The following is a 23,357-nucleotide window of genomic DNA, read 5'->3' on the forward strand; positions in this document are numbered from 1 at the left end:
AAAAGAAGGGGGGGAGGACACTGTGCTTCGGATGGGCCTCTGCAACTAGGCAACGGTTTCCATGACGAACAGAATCAACTCGCAGGCGGCGGTAGAGGAAGAAGTACTGTACAAGAGACTAGGCCATGGTGGAGTGTGAATGGTGGGGGAGTTGTGGAAGAAGACAACCTCATCCTTAATGGCCCTATCGCCCTCGCCATCGTTAATGGCGACGCTGAAGCGTTGAAGATTCAAATAGAACAGGTGAGAGCTTGTATGGTGGCAAGCCAGTTATCCAAATTGTGGTGCTGATAGAAGAGAATATTTCTAGCTCGGAGTTGACCTGTGGGGGCCTTATGGGGTAAGTCATGTTGCTTCATTTGGTAATGAAACAAACTTTTCTTGCAGAGCCCCAAGGACCCCACAGACACACAGTTTTCTCTACACATTTTGACATAGGTGATACAATTTTTAATTCAATGCTGCTGCATTTTTTTTTTGCTTTGGTTTAAATTATAGCCTATATTTAAAAGGTGATTATTACAATGCCTGTTTTTATGTTGGAGAAATATGTATAAAAAATTATTTATATAATTACTTAACTTTTCTCTTTGTAAGCTGCTTTGGACATGCTGCAAGAAAATATGAGTTATTGAAGTAATTATCATTAGAACCTCAGGTTCAAGAGTTGTGATCCTGGAAAGCCTCTACCTTACATCCTTATCCATTTGACAGTGTCAGTGGGTAGATGAATTGAAATCTGTTGCTCTGAGCTCCTCAAAGAAAAGATGGACTAGAAAATGGAGAGTGGGATAATTATTTCTGAAACACAGAAATTTAGGTAAATAAATAGGTGTTAGGGTAATCACTATTTAAAAGAAACCTTCTTTATTAATAATATCAGGTTATTTTAAATAGAAGCATTATCCATATATCATTTACAAACATTGAGAAAAGACTCTGTACATTACAGTATATCCTCCATTTTTTTAGTGTAAAACAAAACTGGGGAGGAATTTTATACATACATACATACATACATATATATATTTGATAATTTTGAATATTGGAATCCCAGGTATGGACATTTAAAGTCAGTCAGATAAAAAATAAAGAGCTCTGGGATGTAAGGTAAAAGGCTTTATTATTATTATTATTATTATTATTATTATTATTATTAATTGCTGAGCTTTCGTTAACAACCTGTTAACATCATCAGAGCAAAGGGCTAAATGAGAAGGGGGGAGTATGCGCATATATATATATGTAGGCAAGGTGTATAAAAAGAATCTCCCCACCCCCTGAAGCCAAAAAATAGCAAAGCAGCCCAAAATCTTAAACCCCTCTGCAACTCAGACTAACCTGAGCACAACCAAACAGAACACTCCCTCAACCAATCATAGCACAGCCAACCCCCCAGCCAATCAGAGCACAGCCAACCCCCCAGCCAATCAGAGCACAGCCAAGCCCCTAACCAATCAGAACACACCTCCACCCAATCAGAACACAGCCAAGCTCCCACCCAATCAGTTCATACCCCCACTGGCAGTTAAAAGGAAGAAACAGCTAAGACCACACATTGCTGCTCAAAGCACGAAGCTGAAAACACCAGCCTGAAGATGACGAATGGGACTTCGTCGAAACGTCGCCAAGACACTTCCAATTTTACGCGGGAGAAAACCCGAACAACCAAAGACCTACATACAAACACCCGCGAAAACCTCAGAAAACATAATATATATATATATATATATATATATATATATATATATATATATATAAACTCATATATGCAAACTATCCAACACTCCCCCAAATTTAAATTCAGTACAATATGCATCGAGTAACAAAAGATTGAAAGCATAGAGTTTCAAATAAATTAATTATTTATTTTATTACATCTCCCAATTAGTTAAGAACACAAACAATATTTTTAGAGCAAAAAGTACATTTTTCTTTATTTGGAAGTAATCTAAATGAAGTCATCTAGAAAATGTTTTTCATCTTATATTTGAAGAATTATGTTTCTAATCTACAGTAGTAATTTCTTATATTAAAATGCTATTTTTACTATTGTTAATTATGCTAGTATGTCATTGTTGACATCGAGTATATGATTGCAATACGATGTAGACCTCATTTTTTCTTTGTTGGAATCCCTACAGACGGGGAACAATAAATACAGATACCATCTTCAACAAATAATTACAATATATCCAAATTAATAGATCCTTTTAAACTTGTTTTTACTTGTTTTCAGAGGCCTGACACCAGAGGTCAGAAACCCAGGACCAGAACATTCCTGCTGTCAACTTTCAAGGCCACTTTTATTGCCAATAGAAAACTGGCATCAGGTAGGCCTCACGTGATGCTACATGAATTGGGCAAGAGCCCAATCTTCAGTTTCAAAGCCAAAATCATTACCTCTCAAAAGAGAGAACTTTTGTCTAGATTAAGAGATTTGTAATACTTTGGGTACCCCATAAGAGAGAGCATATTTGTCTGTGACATCTACTAGTGGAATCGATTTCTCTCAAACATGCTTCAGACTGCTCTGTTGGGTTGAGGAACCTGTTGGAGAAGATTTGAAGGGGCAGGGAAGGGTTCTGCTTCATTTATTCATATTAATATTATATACAGCCATCTTTAGCTTTCCCACATTAGGTTCTGAAAGCTTAAATAACATAAGCTTATAACTTCAAATAATCTCACTAAAGAAAAATCAGCAGTACAAAAAAGACTAACAGTTATATTAATGGATGCTCAGAAAACAAATTGATCAGGTGTTTTAAACATAAGGTCCTCCCTCAATATATATTTTCCATTAATGAAGGAATCAGTACCTTTCATTCCATATATATTCTGCAAAATATATAGGAAAATTAAGTGCTGTTTTAAAAAAAGATCTTCATATTTGCATATATTTCCACAATCAAACAATAATTCTGAAGTTAAGCCCAGAAGTGAATTGAATTTAAGCTATTTTTCTTTCTATTAAAAAACTTTCTTTAGCTTTCTATAAAGCTATTGATTTTTATAAAAAAAACAAAGTTCTACTCTCACTGGAAATGTGAAAGATTAAATCCACATTTCCTTATACTGTAAATCATTACAATTTTTTGTAATTAAATTCTTAATTTCTGGATCAAGAAAAAATTATTGAATGGTTTACAAGGTTTCATGAAATGACATGAAGATTGAAAGATTAGAGTAATACCTTAAAATATAGAATTACCAGTTGTATTTATTATGCGAGAGACATTTGGTGTAGTGGTTAAGGCATCAGGCTAGAAACTGGGAGACTGAGTTTTAATTCTGCCTTAGGCAAAAGTCCTACTGGGTAAATTTGGGCCAGCCTCTGTCTTTGAACCTTAGAAAAGAGGCAATGGCAAACCAATTCTGAAAAACCTTGCCAAGAAAACTGCAAGAACTTGTGCAGGTAGTCTCTGAAAAATCAAACACGACTGAACATAAGGGAAAAAAATTATAGATCAAATTTGGAATGGAAGTCTGTTTAAATCATGTTTATGTATAGTATGCACAAGGTGGGATAAAATTAAATAAGTTTCAATGTTTTTCTTACATTCTTGATTTCACCTGCTGTAAAAAAATGTATGCTCTCCAGTTACCATTATAATATAGCTTATAGTGAACTCCGGTTTCTCCCAGCTAGAAGGCTCGTATTTGAATTCTATTTTTTTTTTATTTTCTTAATAGATTTTTATGGAGAAAATAAAATATTTGATTGTTTAAAGTTTATGGCTACCCACTAATGGCAGGAGTGAGGAAATTGAAAAGGTTGCAGTAGAACGGGCCAAGATCATTGCTGAAGAAAATCTTCTCTTGAAGCCATTCTGTCCTCCCTCTTTTCTTAGTTTCAGTCTTTATATACCTGTAGGTAAAATTGCTTTTCTCACATGCAAGGGCAATTCCCCTGTTTTAGTTTACATACTGTATCCTATGTTTTTTCTCATGATATTTTTCTTCCCTGTATTTTGAAATCATAGACCAGGGGTCCCCAACCTATGGGCCGTGGCCCAGTACCAGTCCATGACCTGTTGGCCACCTGGGTGCAGGAATGGCTGGCGAGTGCATGCTTGTGTATGCATACTCCCCCCGCTCACACTAGCCCTGTTGAGAGGGGGCTAGCCGCTATGTGAGTGCTAGCGGCCCCGTTTGCCAATGCGCACAGGCGCTATTGCTGCCCCCAACATCGCACAGGTTCTAGTGGCCCCTTTGAGCATGTGCACAGGCACTAGGGCCACCACTGCCATGGAGGTCCGTGGCTCCGGTTGCGCATGCGTGTGGGCGCTTGCGCTACCATGGTACACATGGCTTTGTGCATGCACACAGGCATTAGTGCTGCCACAGTGCATGTGACCTTTTGTGCATGCGTGCAGGTGCGCATGCAAATTTGCCTGCTCCTCCCTTTCCCTATGGGCCGCCAGACTGGAAAGGTTGGGGACCTCTGTCATAAAAAACAATATCTATGAAAAAGAGATCGAATCAATCCCATGATTACATATTAATTGATGGATTGTACCATCTTAAATTAAATAAATTGATTTATTCAACCACTGAAAAATGCAGACTTTTAAAGCCTGTGTGTCTTGGAAGCCCCAGTTTAGCATTTCTGCTGAGTTAAACCGGGATTAGCACAGTGTAAAAAAACCCCATTCCAATGACTTTAATTAATATGATACAAGCATTACAATAATTAATCTTTCTTAAATATAATTCAATTATGTCTGTATATAGCTTACCTTGGCTCTTTGCCTTTCTATGATTTTATTGGACTTCAAATTCCAGTCATTTGGTATTGTAAAGTGACACAGCTAAAAATACTGTAGATATCTTGTTGTTCCATTCCCTGATTGCTAATCCTTCAAAATAGATACATCACAACATATAGAAGTACATTTTTGAATTGTTAAAACAGCCTTACATGAAGCAGTCATACTAGCCAGGAGAAAGATGTGGCTGCTTTCATAATTTGAAAAAAAGTGTGTGTTGCAATTCACCTCTTTCTAAGATTTTGCACAATCCTACTATAAATGACTAGAACACAAGCAAATACCAAGGCTATCTAATAAAAACATAACATTCCAGCTTAATTATAACTAGTTTGATTACAATTTGTAACATGGATATTTTTATGTTTCTAGGAATCACAGTCCAGTTCTGTTATGATTTTGATGTTGTAGTAAATATCATTATCTTGTGTTTCCAAAATATGGGTTTTAGAGTAGTGTGGCAGAAATACTTGTAGGTGGGAATGAGAAGAAATAGAAGAAATAGTAGTAAAGTTGGAAGGGACCTTGGAGGTCATCTAGTCTAACCCCCTGCTCAATGACCTGAGGAGAACAAGTAGAATGATGTCCTATAAGGAAAAAACTTAGGAGGAATAGTTAGAAATGTTGGGATATGTTTAGCCAGGAGAAGACAAGACCCCCCCATCTGCTGCGGTTCTAGTAGGCTTCTTTGTGCAGTTGGTTGGCTACTGTGAGAACAGACTGCCGGACTAGATGAGCCAAGAGTCCTATCCAGTAGCTTTCTTAACAGTGCCAGATATGAACTTTGGTTTTCTTGGGTAATTTGGGCCATTTAAATAAATATTTGTGTCATACATAATAATTAATACACTTAAAATATCCTCACTTTCATTAATGGTTTATGGTCCATAGGCTGAAACCCATTGCAGCAAACCATCAGGAACTACAGAGCCTGTGATTCTGGATTGGATCCAGGCTAAACTATATACATATAACATACCAGTTTCTTAAACTGCCAAAGAAAACAACTGGTACCATGCAAGTTTTTCAACATAAGCCATTAACATTAATAGCATGATGTATTTGAAACTAACTGAACATTACAACAGATTAGACGTACGTTAAGTTCATTGCAACAGTAGAATTGTGATTATAATTAAGACACAGATCATTGTTGCATATCCATTTGGCTCAACCTTGCCCAACTTACCAACTTTTAGTTATGTTGTACTTCTGACTGCAACTTCCAGAATTCCCAACCAACATGCTAACTTAGAATTCTGGCAACTATAATTCCAACATCTAAGGAGTACCAGACTGAGGATGCTCATTTATAATCATTGAGCTAGAAAGTAACTTAGAGATCATCTAGTCTTATGCCCTGTCCAATGCAGGAATTATATATTACAGCATCCTCTGCAGATGGCTATCTAGCCTGTGGCTAAACACCTCCAACAAATAAGGGTCTAGCATCTCTCACTTTGACCAACTTTTATCATTATGAAATTTATGATGTGCAACTGAAATCTACATTTGCCAAATACTTCAAATATCATTATTGGCATTTTAATTATTTTGGCTCCTTTTCTATGTAAAAAGATATGGCATTTGCACCTCCCAAAAACCTGAATAGTGCCAAGATGCAAACAAAGATGAGCACCTGGACACCACTGAATCATCAGCTCATGAATGATAAGGTAAGTTTTAGGAACTTTATAAATTATGAATCATTTGTGTCCTTGCCCATTTTCTTAAAAAGTATGCGGGCCTCCAGCATGTTATGCAACAACAGTATCAAGATCATTCTTGTGTGATTCTAATAAGCTCCTATTCTGCTTGGAGCATTGCCCTAGATAGAACTCAGGTAGATTACATTATAGCAATACTTCAGACTTTCCAAACTTGATTTTCTTCACATACGTTGAGACTATAAATTGTCATTGCCTGGCAACCTCACAACATTGCAGAGAGCCGCAGTCAGATGATCATCATTTGCAACCTTCACTGCTATCTTCCTACAAGCAAACTCAGTAAGGAAACCAGCAGGAAAATTTGCAAGACACTCCCTTCTTCAGCTTCTTAAATGAGAAGAGAAATGTCTTCTAAGAAAAATAAGAAAGTCCAATTGCCTCTTGAAAAAGCACCTTAGGGACAACCATGACGACTGAGAATCTCCATAGACATCCCTCATTGTTTACCACCACAGCACCCCCTCCCCACCCCTACACAGCCTATGTCAGCCCTCTTTCAATTCACTTTTGGCCAGGACTGGCTTTGCCCAAGGTCTCCAGCCCCTGTAGCATGCCTGCACTCATTACCTGGGACTCCTGTGCCTTCCTGTGTATCTTGGGGTTACAAAAGCAACCAGGAGGTCCCAAGATTCACATCACTAAATAATGTGCTCATGTGATGTTATACTTTTTGATCACAGTGCTTAGCAATCCAGTCCCAATTTCCATCATAAGAGCAGTTCTCTTTAATGGCTGCCTTGTACAGTGACTGTTAGCAATTATGATAGTGATGAAAAAGTAGCTTGGCAGCCAATCCTTGCATTTATGACCTTTGCTTGTCTAAGAAAAGAAAAGCAAAGATCAAAGAAAAGCTAAAGTAAGATCATAAGCACAATCATAGTTTCACTTAGCAATCACTTCTCTTAACAACCAAGTCGCTGGTACTAATTGTGTTAGCTGACTTGCTGTATTTTTTTAATTTCCTAATTTAGCTTATAGCTGTAGGATTTCCTGATGGTCTCTCATCCACCTGCTAACCATGTCTAGCTCTGTTTAGCTCTATGAAATCAGGCAAGATCAAGTAGATGCTGCTATCTGTGTTTTTAAATTTGTGTTTTAATTGTTAACAAAATTTAAATAACTACCTAGTTAATCTATTTTCTATATACAATGGTAGGTATGTCAAACTTTGAAAAGAGTTTTGAACTCTCAATAGCTGGATTTTTGTTTGTTATCTCTTCCAGCAAGCTCTAGGAAAACACTTTTCACAATATTGACCACTTCTAACTCTAATGAAACTAATCTTGTTTAAAAGTGGTTACTGGTAGTTTTAAATGTTTGCATATTAGTTTTTAACTTGTTTTTTAAGATGTTGTTTTTACCTGTTGTGAACCTCCCAGACATCCTTAGGTGAGATGGGAAGTCATACAAATTGAATAAATGAATAAATAAATCTGTAGGTGAGGAGATTCTCTGTTCCATCTAAGTTTCTTACCAGGCACGATTGAACATACCTTAACCACATTTTTCCATGTTTCATTTCTCCCTCTTCATTTTTCTGGACTTATAAAACCATTTTGTCCACTGAGGACATACTGGAAATTCTAATTACTACAATATTGTATAAACTTCAAATTGATTTTATACATTTTAAATGTATATTGCCTATATACAAAGTTTAGGCAGATTCACAGTCTATAAATAGCCATGTAATAGAATGGTATCCCTTTGTCCATATTGATGCATCTTTAAATGTTAGTTGCTGCTGAAGATTCCATGTGGGAGACTTGCTATCATTATACCCTAATTGTGGGCATTGGATTGCCATCTGATTAGCTAGGGGTGATGGACTTGATGGACTCTAGGTCCAGGAGGCTGGATAAGATGGATTTGAGATATCATTTTTTAAAGTATTTAACAAGAAAAGTGGAACTTGTGTAAACTCAAACACAAAAACACCAAAAATTGTATTGTACAAGTCTTCTGATGCAGACAGGATTCTGATTATTTCTTAAATTAGAATTGCCTCTTTTATCATATTCTTCTGACAGCTTCATTTACTTAATTGTTTCTGATAATGTAATGAGTCATTTCTTATTGAGTCTTACAAAAAGTAATTTTAAAATTAGTTTTATTTCTTTATAGGTATTTGAAGAAAGAAGAAACTTGTTGAGGAAATGGGTAATAATCTTTTATTTCAATTGCTCTGTCAATCTCATAGGCTTCAATATTTATTGTACAATAACTAGATGATATTGGGAAATGTAAACATACTCCAAAACCCTTACAATCAGTATTTTTTTTTACCATAGAACATAGTGTATGAATTGTTTTAAAAAGAGCATAACATTTATTTAAGAGTATTTCCGAAATGGTACACTCACAGTGCAAAAGATTTTTACTTCCATAGTTCTATAATTCCTCAATTATAGGAATTGTCTGAAGAACATTCATTTGGGAAGGATGATTCAGAGGTCATTTATCCCTTATACTATACATAAACAATGTATTCTAGGTCTTCAAACAAATATGTTCCCCAGTGTGTACTCAGTATATAACAGTGTTTTTATCATGCCACTTCTGTGAAATTCTCAGTAGCACCTGACTTTCTTCTCTTAGGAACAGAGTTTGAACTAGGTGGCCAGTGATCCACTAGAAAACTTTTGTATCTCTCAATATCCTTCCTTCCTTCCTTCCTTCCTTCCTTCCTTCCTTCCTTCCTTCCTTCCTTCCTTCCTTCCTTCCTTCCTTCCTTCCTTCCTTTTTGCATAACCTCCCATACATTACTTTAGCAGCTTACAATAGCATACATCAAATATATTACAAACAAAGTGATTGAGGAAAGTTATCATAGATGAATCTGTATCTGAAGGGGTATCTTATACATGTTTCCTGTTCTTCATCTAAAGACAGAATGCAGAATAATGCTCTTGTTATAGGAAGGCATATTTTGATTAAACATTAAGAATATTTTACTAGTAAGAGCCGTTTGAAAGTGGAACCAATTATGGAGGAAATGATGGGCTTTCTTTAGTTATATGTTTTCTAGCAAAGGCTGGACAATCATTTGTGGGAAATGCTTTAGGAACTTGACAGTTCCTTTCAACTCTTATGATTCTGTGTTGTTGATTTTAATAAAAAGTGCAGTCTACTTTTGAATGGTATCCAGTGTTGAGGACAAAGCAAAATGAATCCTGTTTTTATTATGCTTATGAACTGTCCATAAGTACCTAGATAATCCTACTAGAGGCAGAATGTGGCCTGAATGAATTATTGACAGACATTCATGTCCTTTGCAACAAGGAAAGGTGCAGAGAGCTCTTTCACTTTTGGAATTAGCTTAAGTTCGTAACTAGCTTTGCAGCTTATTGCTTGTAAACTATAATGAGGGAAAGTCATTTGTAAATGATTCTCCCAGAACTCATGAAAATAACAACTCAGTTCTTTCCCTACAGTTTGACAAGTGGACTGACAGTCAAAGGCGAAGAGTCCTGACAGACTTCTTGGAGCACTGCTCCCTTTCACAACTGAAATTCTGTTTCAAACTGCTGCAGGATCAAGTGCCAATTGAAGCGTTGGATTTCTCCACCCAGCTTCCCCGAGTGTTAACTTTGTACATCTTTTCTTTCCTGGATCCCCGGAGTCTCTCCCGATGTGCCCAGGTAAAACTCAGCATGTTGGAAAGGATGCATCGGAGAGATACAAAGCTGAACTCACTGGGTAGGTTTAGCCTAGAGAAGGGAAGGCTAAGGGAATTATGTTAACAGATTTCACATTTTTAAAGGAGCTGAGGCAAAACAATAGTTACCTATGCTGCTTCATAAGAGGCACAAAGAAATGTCCTACTTAATAGATATTGATTATAGTTTAGGAAATATTTTCTATTGGAAAAGCTCTTGGTCAACAGAATGAGCTGAGTAAGGAAGTTCTAATGAATTTCTTTTGTGTAGGTTTTCACACTAAAACTGGTCAACTCCTATATGTCTTGATGGGGACATGGGAAGTAGATTAATTATCTGAGTCTTTTCCAGCTAGCAATTTTACAACACTTGAACATAATTGCAAGATCAGTTTAGAGTACCAGTGGCATTGATGAATTTCCAACTCATTGTTCAGGCTCATCAGCATATCTAATTTAGGTTCTAAACTTTGTGCATCTAGTTTCTGGCAAGTCCAGTTAAAAGATTCTCAAAATATGTGTTTCACTTGTGACCTTGGAGACCCATTTTATGTCAGGATAAACAATAATGGGCTAGAATTATAGTCTTCCCTATCCTTAAGATCTTTGGATGGATACAATTCTAGTAATGGTTGGCTAGAATGACTGCTAATTGTGCTAGCTTAGGATCATGCCAATTGCAGTTTAATATATGTACAGTGGATCAGATTGGGTTGTAAAGTAGCCTTTATCGGTGACTAGGAGAACTCTTAACTCCCTTATAAAACACCTGCTTTATGTACAGAAGATTTCAGGCTCTCTTTTAAAAGAGATTGAATGATGAAGGCTGGGAAAAACCCTGGAGATCATTGCTTGTGAAATGGCTTAATGGCTTAATGCAGTGCTAGACAGCTTTATATGTAAATCAGAGCAACTTAATAACATACTTAATAATTATTTTTTCTTATTGATGCAGTTATTCTATAAGAGTCTTCTTAAAGCAGCATTGACCAAAATATTTGCAAGAAATACATCTAACCACGTACTGCAAATCTGAAGATATGCAATTATGAAATTAACACTGACATATACTTCAAAAGTCCAGAGTCTAGGTTGTATCAAATAATATATATTCAAATAAACACTTCCTTAGAATTAGGAGGTGGTGCAGCAGTTAGAGTGCAGTACTGCAGGCCACTTTAGCTGACTGTGTTCAGCAGGTCAGCGGTTCAAATCTCACCGGCTCAAGGTTGACTCAGCCTTCCATCCTTCCGGGGTAGGTAAAATGAGGACCCAGATTGTTGGGGGCAATGTAAAATATATATATACATTGCTTACTGGTGTACACCGCTTAGAGAGTGCTTGCACTTAAAGTGGTATATAAGTCTCATAAATAAATAAATAAATCAATTTGAATTAAAAGAGTATTGTGTTTTAAAATGGCCAAAATGTGCTTGTTTTTGGAGTTTATGCTTCATAGCTCATAGGTTTTTGCTATGATATACTCCTTTGAAACACAGTAAAGGTCTTTTTGGCATTTTCAGGTAAATTGGCACTGGAACTACTTAACCCAGCTTGATCAACTCTGGATGCCAAAATGTCTGCGGTTTGGATGGCATATCAGCTTCTCTCCAACTCCATTTGAGCAAGGAATCTGGAAGAAACACTATATTAAGAAGGTAGAAGAATTTCGAGTCACCAGACCTAAGGTATTTGTGGAACCTTTGGGAGATGTGTATTTTGGGTAATAAATCTGAATGTTTGTATTATATATTAGATGTTTGAAATTTCCATATGCAAGTTGTTTTAGTAAACATGTGAAACATTAATTTCATATTGAAGTAGAACAGTTTTATAAGATTGTACTAGATGCTGTTCTGAAATTCTGAACTCTCTCACAAAGTGTATAATCTCCCAAAAAATCATGTGTGGATATCTGAGCTGATGCTTCAGAGCATTTACATATATAAAGGCATAGTAACGTTAATGTTAAAGGAAGGTCTATGCTTTGATGATAGAGCACATTGTTTGCATAGAGACAGGTCCATCTGTATTCCCCAACAAATTTATATTGTGTTGGGAAAAAACTGTTCTCAGATGATGTTGAAAAAGCTGGAACAGCTTTAATACAACTCAGTTATATTTCTAGTACATATTTTGAAATCATCCATTTAAATACAATGGCCAGAGATTCTGGGCACATTTAATTTGTAAAGAATGGGTGAAATTTATTGCTACAAGGTATAATGATGGTCATTGACTTGTTTTGTTTTAAAACCTAAAAACAATTTCACATGAATATATTTGTCATAGCTGGTCATGACCTCTAAAGAAAATTTACACAATCAGAATGAATGTGCATCAGAATATTGGTACCTGACAACAAAATATAAGGGAAAATGTTTTGTTTTCATTTCTAGTTAAGAAGGGAGAATCTTGGATTGTTCAAGATAAACTAAATAAACAGAGCCATTTTGTCCAATTCTTTTGTGCCTTCAGGATCTGTAACAGATTCAGAGAGACTGTGAATTATGGTGATCCAGTGCACTTCTACCAGTGCACTACTCTTTTCAAGCAATAAATAGAGATACTATGGGCGACATTAGGGGAGAGACTCAGAGTAATATGGAATATCTATAACAGCTTTTGGTTTACTTTGCTTATTTGTTACTTTCTTTAGACCCCACCCAAAAATGGTTTTGTGGTGGCTGATGTTCAGCCAATAACAAAAGATGTCCCAGAAATAAAGCAGTCTTTGTTGTCAGTCCTCGAATCAGCATCTCTGTTAAGAAGGAAGATAAACAAAGAGAAGAGAGAGCTCCCGCCTTGGCGTTCATCAGATAAGCATCCAACAGATATCATCCGTTTCAACTATTTGGATAACTTTGATCCCATTGAGCAGGCAAGGCAGGCGTAAGACACCTTTCTCCTACAGTAATTTTCATCAATGTCTGTTTTTCTCTGGCATCAAAACTAATGTTATGTTTGATGCTACATTGCCATCTACACCAGCAGGATCTGGTGAAAGGATTCTCCGGTTTATCTTCAAAAGCCAAACCTTTTATTCACTATTTCATCATGTATCTCCTTTCAAGATTAATGGCCCACCCTAGTTGGACTCTAATTTCTGTCAGTAAAATACGAGCAGAGGTTCTTGTGATGCTCAGATGTTTTAGCTAAGCCTGGGCTACACCAGAATTCTGAAAAAGTCATAGAAGAGTTGCGTGGTTGTCTTCAGATATGCTTAGAGCAACTCCAAGCACTGAGTATAATCCCATTGTGCTAGATCTATCTTCATGTCTCTGACAATGAACGTTGCTAAGAATCTATGATGCAGCAAGGCCTCGAATACCCCAAAGGTGTCGCCAAGATTTTCTGATATTTTAATTGTTTGCTATTTTCAGATCAGAATGAGCAAAATCCGAAATCATTTTGCAGCCAACTTCTAGCAGCACTTTCAAAACAAGCCAACTCCAGGTTTTGGATTTCAAACTGATTTTTAAAATTCTAGAAACTCCAGAATCCTGAACCATCTGCATATCTGCTCTTAAGCCCTCGTGCAGTTCAGCTGTGGGCCTGCTTTCTCAATTTCATTGAGATCAGGCTCATTTCAGAGCTAATGCTTTTTGTTCTAACCAGTCTCACTGCAGGTCCTGGTATCACTTGATCCACAAATACATCTCCCCCATCTTGTCTGTCTTAAGAAGCCATCGTAGCTTTATTTAATATATCCATTTTTTCTACTCTTGCAGGAGAAGAAAAGGAGGAGGTCTTACCCCAGACCTCAGTCAGTCAGCCTTTCAGAAAAAGAGGAAACCAGGCAGTGGAACATACAAACTCAGAAAAGCAAAATCTCTGGCAAGTATTGTGATTGGTTGACTGTGTAAGCCTCGGCTATTGGCAGCTTTCCCAAAACCCCTTTATTTGTGCCCCACTGCATTTTATTGCTGTTTGAGTGTAGCAGCCTACAATTTAACCATCAGACCTCAAAGCTGCTATTTAATCTTTGCATATCAATTGTTATCACTGCTGGCAAGACAGGCCCTTTTCGGACAAAATATTTTTTGCAGGGTAGGACTCACAGGAGGTATCTTTAGGAATCAGCTTTTAAAGACATAGGCAATAGAGAGAATATAAGTGTGCAGAGTAAAGCCATGAATAAAATTATATGTTCTACTGGACAGTGTAATTAAGTTTTGTGATTTTTTCCCCCCTTCATTAATGATACTTTGCTAGGATGGGAACAGCAGCGCACTGACAAAAGATCTCCTAATAGATAGATTGCCTTATTTAATTTTATGCATATTTGGACAGTATTCAAGAGAATCTGATTTCAACTTATGTTAAAATTCCTTGTACTAAAGCCCTAAGGGATGGATGTGTATGGAAATTCTCAATCATCCAGGTCATGGTTTCCTCAAAGGTCTTTTCAAAAGACAACTGGACTTTCTTGGTTTTTTTTTTCTTGAAAACGTTTCACTTCTCATCCAAGAAGCTTCTTCAGTTCTGGCTGAATGGTGGGGAATGGAAGGATTTCAGAATGGAAAGGATGAGAAGTGAAACATTTTCAAGGAAGAAAACAAGACAGACTAGCTGCCTTTTGAAAAGCACCTTTGGGACTACCATACGGATGTTCAGCATCCCCCTTCCCCTGTTAGTATTTATCTCACAGTAACAGAGTATTAGATGCTAAATGTCCCCCTCCTCCAAATGAGCTACGTAATGAGGGCCTTTTACTGGATTGCTCCTATGTTTTGTCTCACTAACTCTGAGTCCTGGGGTGCATTTTGGTTTCTGAGTTGTTCCAGGAGATGAAACAGAAAAGAGTTGCATAGAGTGCTGTTGGAGAAAGATAAAGTCCTACTTAACATACGTAAGAGCCCATGCTGGGATTACATTGTGGTGATAAGAGAAAACAAAACATTGCCATTTTTATGCTCTTACTGCACAGATTGCTCTCTGCCAGCCCCATTTAAAGTGACCCTTGTTCGGGGCGGGATAAGTAGCAGAATCATCTACACAGCATCTCTGTAAGGTATCTAGTAGATAAAATGACTCAGAGCTGGATTCTGATTGGACAGTCCTTTTGAGATGACAGAAGCAAGGTCTTGTGTGGTTAAGTGAGACAGATTTGAACTTATAAATCCTGAGGAAGTGGACAGTATCCTCAGATGCTAACCTTCTACCTTTTTTTTTTTTAGATCTCTGTTCCTCTTGATTGGTATACACTGACTGAAAGGTGATAGATGATTGGGTCCATGCTGTAGTCATGGTTTCACAGACCATGTGCAATCTTGAAGGGGGCAGTGATGTACCACTTCCTCTAGAGCTCTGTACAGAATTTTTATTCAATCTCTAACCTTTCCATTTTAGTGAAGTTTGTTGAGAAAGTTGTGGATTGTGACTACAAAGGGTCCTGGAGTAAACTGATTATCTGGACAGCTTTCAGTCAGATTTCAGGCCCAGGCATAGTAGAGGAATAGCAATAGTTGTCTTTGTTAAATGACTTTTAGTGGAACTATGACCAAGATTCTTACTGATCTCTTTCAGAATCATCAGCCATAGAATAGAATAGAATAGAGTAATGTAGAGTAGTGTAGAGTAGAATAGAATAGAATAGAATAGAATAGAAGAGTTGGAAGGGATCTTTGAGGTCTTCTAGTCCAACCCCCTGCTCAGGAAGAAAACCCTATACTATTTCAGACAAGGAGGCAAGTTGTTCCACTGGTTAATTGTTCTAACTGTCAGGAAATTTCTCCTTAGTTCTAGATTGGTTCTCTCCTTGATTACGGTAATTTCCAAGTATTGTTTTGGTCTGCCTGCAGTGGGAGGATAGTGCTGAGGTAATGTCTTCCTTTCTCTGTGTTTGAGTCCAGTCAGTGTTGACGAGAAGAGCTTGAGTCCCAGCCCTCTGGTCTGTGAGGTACCTCTGGGCATTACACCCTCATCCTTTCTGTTAGGTACTGCATCCATTTAATCATTCAGTTTTTGACTTGTTCAGTGTCATAATCATATTCCAGTAACACTTTCTAAATAAGTCCAAAAGGGCTTATGAATTTTGAGGTTGTTACTTTTTGATCAGGTTTCTGAATGTTCCATCTTGATTTACCATAGTAATTGCTTTGAATTATGTTACGTATTTGAAGATATTGGAACCAATGAGATATTTCAAAATCATTCTAAGGCGAGACAATTGAAAAATTTCATCTTTGTTCTATTAAAGATTTAATCTTGAATTCCGTGGAAAAGTATTTCCAAAATAGATCTTCACCCTTCCTGGCTTATCATCATTGCTTCTACTATTATTGTTATCCTTATTAATGTGGCCTTTTATAACCTACTGTTAAATCTGAAAATATGGACACCTATATACTTCCAAGCGACATTGTCCACTACGGAATAACGCCAGTGTAGATATGTTTAGAATTTTGTTGAGCCATCCATTATAATGATTTTGTCATTTGTACATATTTGAAAAGTAATATGGTTAATTATTGATTAAGTAATTAATAAGTAATTCAGTAATTATTTTTGATTTAATGCTGGAATGAAATCCTCAATATGTGAGGATAAAAGATTAAACTTTTAAAACAATGCTTCAAAACATTGGATTCCAAAAGACACCTTCAGGTGTCTATCTTTTTCCTTGCTCTGAGAAGACTTAACAAGGCTTTGTAAATTAACATATTTTACCTCCTCCTCCTTTAGCATCCTAATACTGAATTATCAAGAACCCAGGACTGTGGGAATCAGGTATATTGAAGCCCGTTGGAGCATTTGCTTTCCATTATTCATTACGTGCTACCTCTGTTTCTGTGGGCAGCGAGACAGGAGCAGGTTCCCATTCTGCCAGCCATCCTATCCTGTCATGCAGTATCAGTATCTTTGACACTTTAAGCTCTAGCATGCCCATCTTCTGCTCTTTCAATTGCTACCTGCCAATCATTTTGCAAATTAATCTCTGTCATTCACATATTGTCTCTAACTGTAGTCTTTTCAGCCAAATGCCACAGAAATGGAAAATGCTGCTATTAGCCTTTCCAGAGTTAAACACTGTCACCAGGCAAGCTTTATCTGCCACAATCTCTTTATAATAAGTGCTAGAGAAGATATTAAACAAATAAATTAAGGCTGCAATCCTAAAGTATGTCTCCTTCTGATTGGAAATCATAAGTCTTGTTGATTAATGTGCTTTTTTGTTTTGCATCACTAAGTACTAGCTATCTTTGGGGTTAATAAATAGTATCTGCAAAGTATGACTTCAAATTTTGGGTCTGAAATCACAGGCCATGACAGAATGCTCTGTCATACAAAGATGAATGGCTTTCTGCGGATGTCTCAAAGTAGGATTCTTGCAAAGAATCAGTGACTGTCAAGTTTTCATCATGATGGGTGACATGCAGGCTGCATAGATAAATTTTATAACCTACAAATATCTTGAACACCCAAAGTTTTGACAATAGCATTTTCTGTCTAATCCCCCTGCTTGTTTGAACCAGTAGTACTGCAAGAGACCAACGCAACCATAGGTGAAACAATTCTGTCATAGCATGAATGAGACAGATGAATGAACATTTGGATCATATGTTTTCCTGCCAGGAGGGACAGATGAACAGAATATGGACATTTATTTCATGATCTTTTTATGACATGTGAACTAAAACTCTAGTGCTGTGAGCCATCGCTTGATTTTTGTTTCTTTATATGGGGAGAAGCAAGCCAAGGATCCCAATTCAGACAGCACAATAAATTAAGACAGAGCTTCAGTGATCTGTTTATTTGCTCCTGGTAGGGAGAGTGAACAAGGGCTTGAAAAGAATCCACAGGCACACCAGGACATTAGGGATAAGTTAGAGACTTCCAAAACTTTAATTTAAAGTTATAATGTTGTAGAGTTAGAGGTAAGTTTTAATAGTTTAATAGATGTTTTTATTCCAGATTGTTCTTTGATTCAAAGAAAGGAGATAGCTGCATTTCTGAAGTTGGTATTATTTGTAACACTTGTTCATCATTATTACTGTTATAGAAAAATAAATAATAAATGAACAATTAGGGGAAACATGAACCCAAAGCCAAAACACAGTCATAGCCAGAGATCTGTGGACATAAAGAATTATGGCTGCTTATTCTAAAAATGCAAAAACTAAAAAAATTAAAATTAAAGTGGTTTATTATTGTTTTCCAGGATTATTATTTTTTTATTTCCTCTTCTAATTTTTAAACCTAGTAGTCCTTGATGGTTTGTCTTTCAGGTGAAAACTAGTTCTAACCCCACTTAGCTTTCTAGCCTATACCAATATATCTGTTATAGGTGCTATAATCTATTCAAATCTTGATCTTGAACTGATTAGAATAAACTGGATTTATATCATTAAAGCCAAAAGTCAAAAAATTTACTATCTCCTACATGAATCTAGAGTTTATCTAAACTTCTGTAAAACACCATTCCAAGATTCTTCATTCTTCCTCTCATGTTGTAATCATATTGCTTTTATCTTATGGGGAAAAATTCTCACCTATTTTTTTCAGGTATTTGTAGTTTATGTGTAAGACTATTAAAAGATTCTTTATAGCTTCATTAAACCTCACAACAAGAGCTTCATTCATTCATTCATTCATTCATTCATTTATTCATTCATTCAATTTCAATGGCCACCCAACTCAATCACGTGACCCTGGGCAGCTTACAGTTCTAAAATTACAAAATAATTAAAAACAATAAAGAGTAAAAACACCCCCCAAAATATAGGTATATACAAACATCTAGAATATATATATAAGCAGCAACTAAGATAATTGTTTCCTCTCATTCTTTCTTTCTCTTGCCTTTTTATCTATCCTCCCTTCCTATTAACTATGGGGCAAATAGTTCGGGGAAAGGTGGGTATTGTAAGAGGGCTTGAGGAATTATGGAGATCCAGCAGCTTGGCTCCTGCCCCATCCGGACATAGGAAAATGCTAGGTAATGCAGCTGAAACTATAGCTTTCTATTGCTAGCTTTACTTTCTCATGTTTAACTCCTTTAAAACTAAACATACCTTCAGGGCCCTCCGGTTCACCAGGGGTTTCTATCTGTAGGGTCAAGGGGAAGCAAATGATGAAATGAACATCATAACACAAATTCTGGACATTGTATGTAACTTACAAGAACAAAAAGACAGAGCTTGCATTGTGATATTACAACATGCATTTCATGGTTTTGCTATTACTGTGTTTAGGAATGGATGACTATGTCCTTATAGACAGTGAGGCCCAGGATCATAAAAGCTGTGATTTTCAGGATTCCATATTAACTTTTTGAAGGACATTTTGGTATAACTATGGCTCTTTATGCTCCAAAGTTTACTAACCCCAAGAGCATTTTAGCAGTTAGCCTTATTTACTATGCCATACACTCATCTACATTCCTTAGCAGAAAATACTTGACAATCCACAGCCAAATCTAGGCTCAGTGCAAGGTACCTCTTGAAGTTCATCTATCTTTTTCAGTTTTATCGCTAACACCATGGAAGTCAAAGCTTCATTCTCATGTTTACCAGAAATGTCATTACTTGCTTTTGTTCCAAATTTCATGTTCATCTGCTTTGTTTCCTAGATGTCCCTCTCAGCCGAACTTGACTCACAGGCAGAAGTGGCAGTTCGCCCAAGCTGGGCTCTGCATCAGCCAAACAGCTATCCTCTGACTAAATCAACAGCTAAAATGTTTGCTCAGAGTGCTCAGTGGAATGCTGAAATACGTCCTGCGCCTGCTCGAAGGCCAATCCCAAAACTGAGTGAGAAAGGAAAGAAAGCCTTTACCCGAACTAGCAGAAGCTCACCAAGTCAGTAAACTGTTATCCTTTTAAAATAAATATGGGGTGGATGGTTGAAAAGGAGAGAGGGTTGAAGAGAAAATAGAGGTGCTGTCTGCTCTAATGTTTGTGTCTTGATTTGAACTTTAGGGAGACCCCATTTGGATCTCTCTTAAATATGAATGCTGTAGATCAGGTGTCCCCAACCCCCAGGCCATGGCCCACCACCAGGCTGCGGCCCGTTCAGAATAGGACTGTGGAAGTGGCGGGCGAGGGCACACGTGCTAGTACTGTGCATGCATGTCTACAGCTTGCACAAATGGAGCTGTGCACACTCACCTGCTGCTCATGTGGAGCCATCCCCTCTCTCCCCCCCCCCCACTGGTCCGCAAAGCCAGAAAGGTTGGAGACTGCTACTGTAGATGAAAGAAGAGAATTTGCTTAGTTTTGCATTCCACTTGATGGCTTCCTAAATTGGTTGATCCTTGCAGGAAACAGGATGGTTGACTACATAGGTCTGATAGCATGTTCTTAAATGCAATGTATAGGATAAAAATAGGAATTTTCTTTTCTTAGTACTAAGCTTAATTATTTAATCTCCCATCCTCTTCCAGCATCACCACTGTTTGAAAGTCAGCCCTGGGAAGTTCCATCATCCAGCTATGTATCTGATGCAGAGGAAGAAGCTGAAGAAAAGAGAACCTCAGCATCACTACTGACTTAGTCTCCAAAAAGAAAATGTCAAGCAAAATGTCTCTTTCTCAAAGTTGGTGTTTGGACAAAGATTAAGAATCAAGTAGATAGTTGACAGATTTATCATGACTCCATTTCCACAGTGAATCAACTAACGGATATCTTGGTTTTAAAAAATTGTGAAGCCAGGAACTTGTCATGTGTCCTTGGATTATTTCCCAGCCTTAATTTCTCAGCTGTGGAATGCAAATTGTCTTAATGTATTTCATAGGAACATTATGAGGGTGAATGTTATGGGATTACAAAAGCTCAATTCTGCATAGATTTATTTGTGTACTCAGTGAAATTTACAGATAATTAGGTAAATAATTGCAGACGAAGGCACTTAGAAACTAAAACAATGCATCTGAATGTAGAATTAAACAAGTTGAAAAATGGGGGAATATTAAAAATTGGTGTATATGGTTGAATCATACTAAGTAATAATAGCTAAATAACTATCATGACCTGGGCCAAATGTAATTTTCACATCCATTTCGACATCTTTTCTTTCTGTCTATCATGAACAAATGCTTATATGAGATGAGTATTTAATGTATATAAGGAGAAAGGCATGATGTATATTAAATAAATAATTATCACCTTTTCAAGTCTGCCATTATGAACATGAGGTTGAAAACTCCTTGGAAGGAGACATATCTTGCTTTGTTGATGCTGTTTTAAAAGCCATTCTGTAATATGACAATGTTCACAGAGCACTGGAACATACTAGTTAACTTGGACGTAAATTGGGGACGGTCAAATATAAGACCAGGAATATAATGTACCAATTCACCAATGATGGTTATGATGATGATTGTTTAATGTAATTTAGCATGTAGTACCTATCAGCATCTGTTCTATAACCAAGCTACAAAAACATTACTTGATTTTTTTTTTTAAAAAAAACCACAATATGTAATGGGAAGAAGGCATTAGCTTGTCACATTTTTTAAAAAACAAAAAACTATACCCAAATAGACTGACCCAGACTCAAAAGAGCCACGAAAGCCCTGGACCCTGGACAGATAATTTTTTTCTTTGTATTCTCCCTAGAAGGGTTGGGAGATGTTTTATTTGGGGGGGGGGGAGAAACAAAATATAAAAGTGAAATGTGAAATATATGTGTCTATATGTGAGGGTCAGATCTGCTATCATACTGCTTCAGCCTTGCTTCCTTTTGATGGCAGCCTGCCATAAAATGTAGTGGGTGGGAGGCGAAAGGAGGATACTGGGAGGGGGAATGACAGGAACCAGAAATGCCAACCAGAGACAACGGTTGAATGATCCAAGGACACTGGCATGGGAACGGTTGAATGATCCAAGGACACCGGCATGGTAACGGAGTGCAAATGCTGATCAAAGAGGCACCAAATGTAGAACTGTTATCCGAACAACCAATTTGAACTTCATTGGACAATAGCAAGATGACCAAGGGGAGGGCCCGGGGAAAGGGAAAAACAGCTTTGTGTGGGAATCTTCAGATTTGGCTTTTCTTATATTGTAATCACTTGGCTTTAGTAAAAGTATACCTTTCGCAACAAATGGAGTCAAGGATCTTTCTTTCCTGAATGTCAAAGCTGGGACAGGCCTAACACTGTTTTCTTTTTTTTTCTCCATCCTATATTATATTCTAATCCTATTATTTTTATTAAATACTATTAAACAAATTAAATACTTATTATAATCACTATATTCTACTATATTGCTATTCAATTACCCTTAGTCTCTATAATACTACTAGCAATGGTTTTTTTTTTTTTTTTTTTTTACATTCTGGCTTAATTCTTCTCTGGGATTTCTTCTGCTTTTTCTTTCCCTGTTAATGGCTAGCATGTAGAATACGCACTTTTCTACATTGTGCTTTGCTGTGCGTCTATACTTCTTTTTCCTTTGGACCATCCACTCCTTTTGAAAGAAAAACACCTCCATTTATTTGGCACTTTTCTCTGTTTTCTGGTGGTTGCAGAGCTTCTAAAACATACATCTCCTCCATTTTCCGTCCCCGGCTGTTTCAAAGATGTAGTTTTATTGGCAACTCTTCTATTCTGATGCCGGAGGAAAAACTCATGTGGGAGGGAGGGAGGCCAAATGGGTGCCTGCAATTTTATAAGCAGCCTGCTGTTCCACAGAAGGGGAAGAGGCATCATGGAAAGGGGAACCAATGTAGCCATCAGAAGAACACCAATAGAGCCAGTTTGGTCTAGTGATTAAGGCACCAGGCTAGAAAGCAGGAGACCACGAGTTCAAGTTCTACCTTAGCTATGAAAGTTGGCTGGGTAACTTTGGGCTAGTCTCTCTCAGCCCAACCCACCTCACAGGGTGGTTGTGAGGAAAATAGGAGGACGCAGGAGTGTTGGATATGTTCGCCACCTTAAAGGTGAGATATATATAAATAAATATCCTATTTTCAGAAAGGTCAAATACAGCAGGAGAAGTTTAGTTTGCAAGGTGCTTTCTCCTAAATATTACTATGGCAAAATCCAGCCTTTGAGGTTCTATGGGAAAGCCTTGACTACTCCTACATTCACATTTTGGAACTGTTGGGGAACTACTGTTTATATTTAGTTTGGAAAATTTTGTTCCCATGTGATTGAACACCTTCAAGAATGAACTGTTAAGAGTCCAGTTTACATTCATTGGGGTAGAGTAAATAAAGTAGTGTACATTTTGAGGATTAAGAAGTTTGCTCATT

General features: G+C 37.2%; 1 protein-coding gene across 4 annotated transcripts; it reads left to right on the forward strand.

The window, feature by feature from the left end:
• The first annotated feature begins 26 nt into the window (after positions 1–26).
• FBXO16 (F-box protein 16) lies at positions 27–22,214 on the forward strand. Of its 4 annotated transcripts, none has more exons than XM_039345962.1 (11): positions 27–340; positions 2,240–2,333; positions 6,351–6,448; positions 8,627–8,662; positions 9,937–10,143; positions 11,684–11,848; positions 12,820–13,052; positions 13,892–13,997; positions 16,848–16,892; positions 19,735–19,960; positions 20,545–22,214. In XM_039345962.1, exons 3-11 carry the CDS (start codon positions 6,353–6,355, stop codon positions 20,652–20,654), a joined length of 1,224 nt encoding a protein of 407 aa, XP_039201896.1. In that variant the 5' UTR covers positions 27–340; positions 2,240–2,333; positions 6,351–6,352; the 3' UTR covers positions 20,655–22,214. The 4 variants fall into 4 exon arrangements, with proteins under 4 accessions (XP_039201896.1, XP_039201895.1, XP_039201898.1 ...); XM_039345961.1 differs by having other exon boundaries at positions 27–243; XM_039345964.1 differs by having other exon boundaries at positions 27–243; positions 10,036–10,143.
• The last annotated feature ends 1,143 nt before the right edge of the window (positions 22,215–23,357 follow it).

The sequence above is a fragment of the Crotalus tigris genome, unplaced genomic scaffold (assembly GCF_016545835.1).
Source record: "Crotalus tigris isolate CLP2741 ecotype Arizona unplaced genomic scaffold, ASM1654583v1 scf7180000017987.690289119674:8195010, whole genome shotgun sequence".
Taxonomy (NCBI): Eukaryota; Metazoa; Chordata; class Lepidosauria; order Squamata; family Viperidae; genus Crotalus; species Crotalus tigris.

Coding starts and splice junctions, on each gene's coding strand:
- FBXO16 (XM_039345962.1), top strand. CDS start 6,353: ATGGCATTTGCACCTCCCAAAAACCTGAATAGTGCCAAGATGCAAACA. Junction 10,144..11,683: donor GTCTCTCCCGATGTGCCCAG/GTAAAACTCAGC, acceptor TGGCATTTTCAG/GTAAATTGGCACTGGAACTA. Junction 11,849..12,819: donor TTCGAGTCACCAGACCTAAG/GTATTTGTGGAA, acceptor TACTTTCTTTAG/ACCCCACCCAAAAATGGTTT.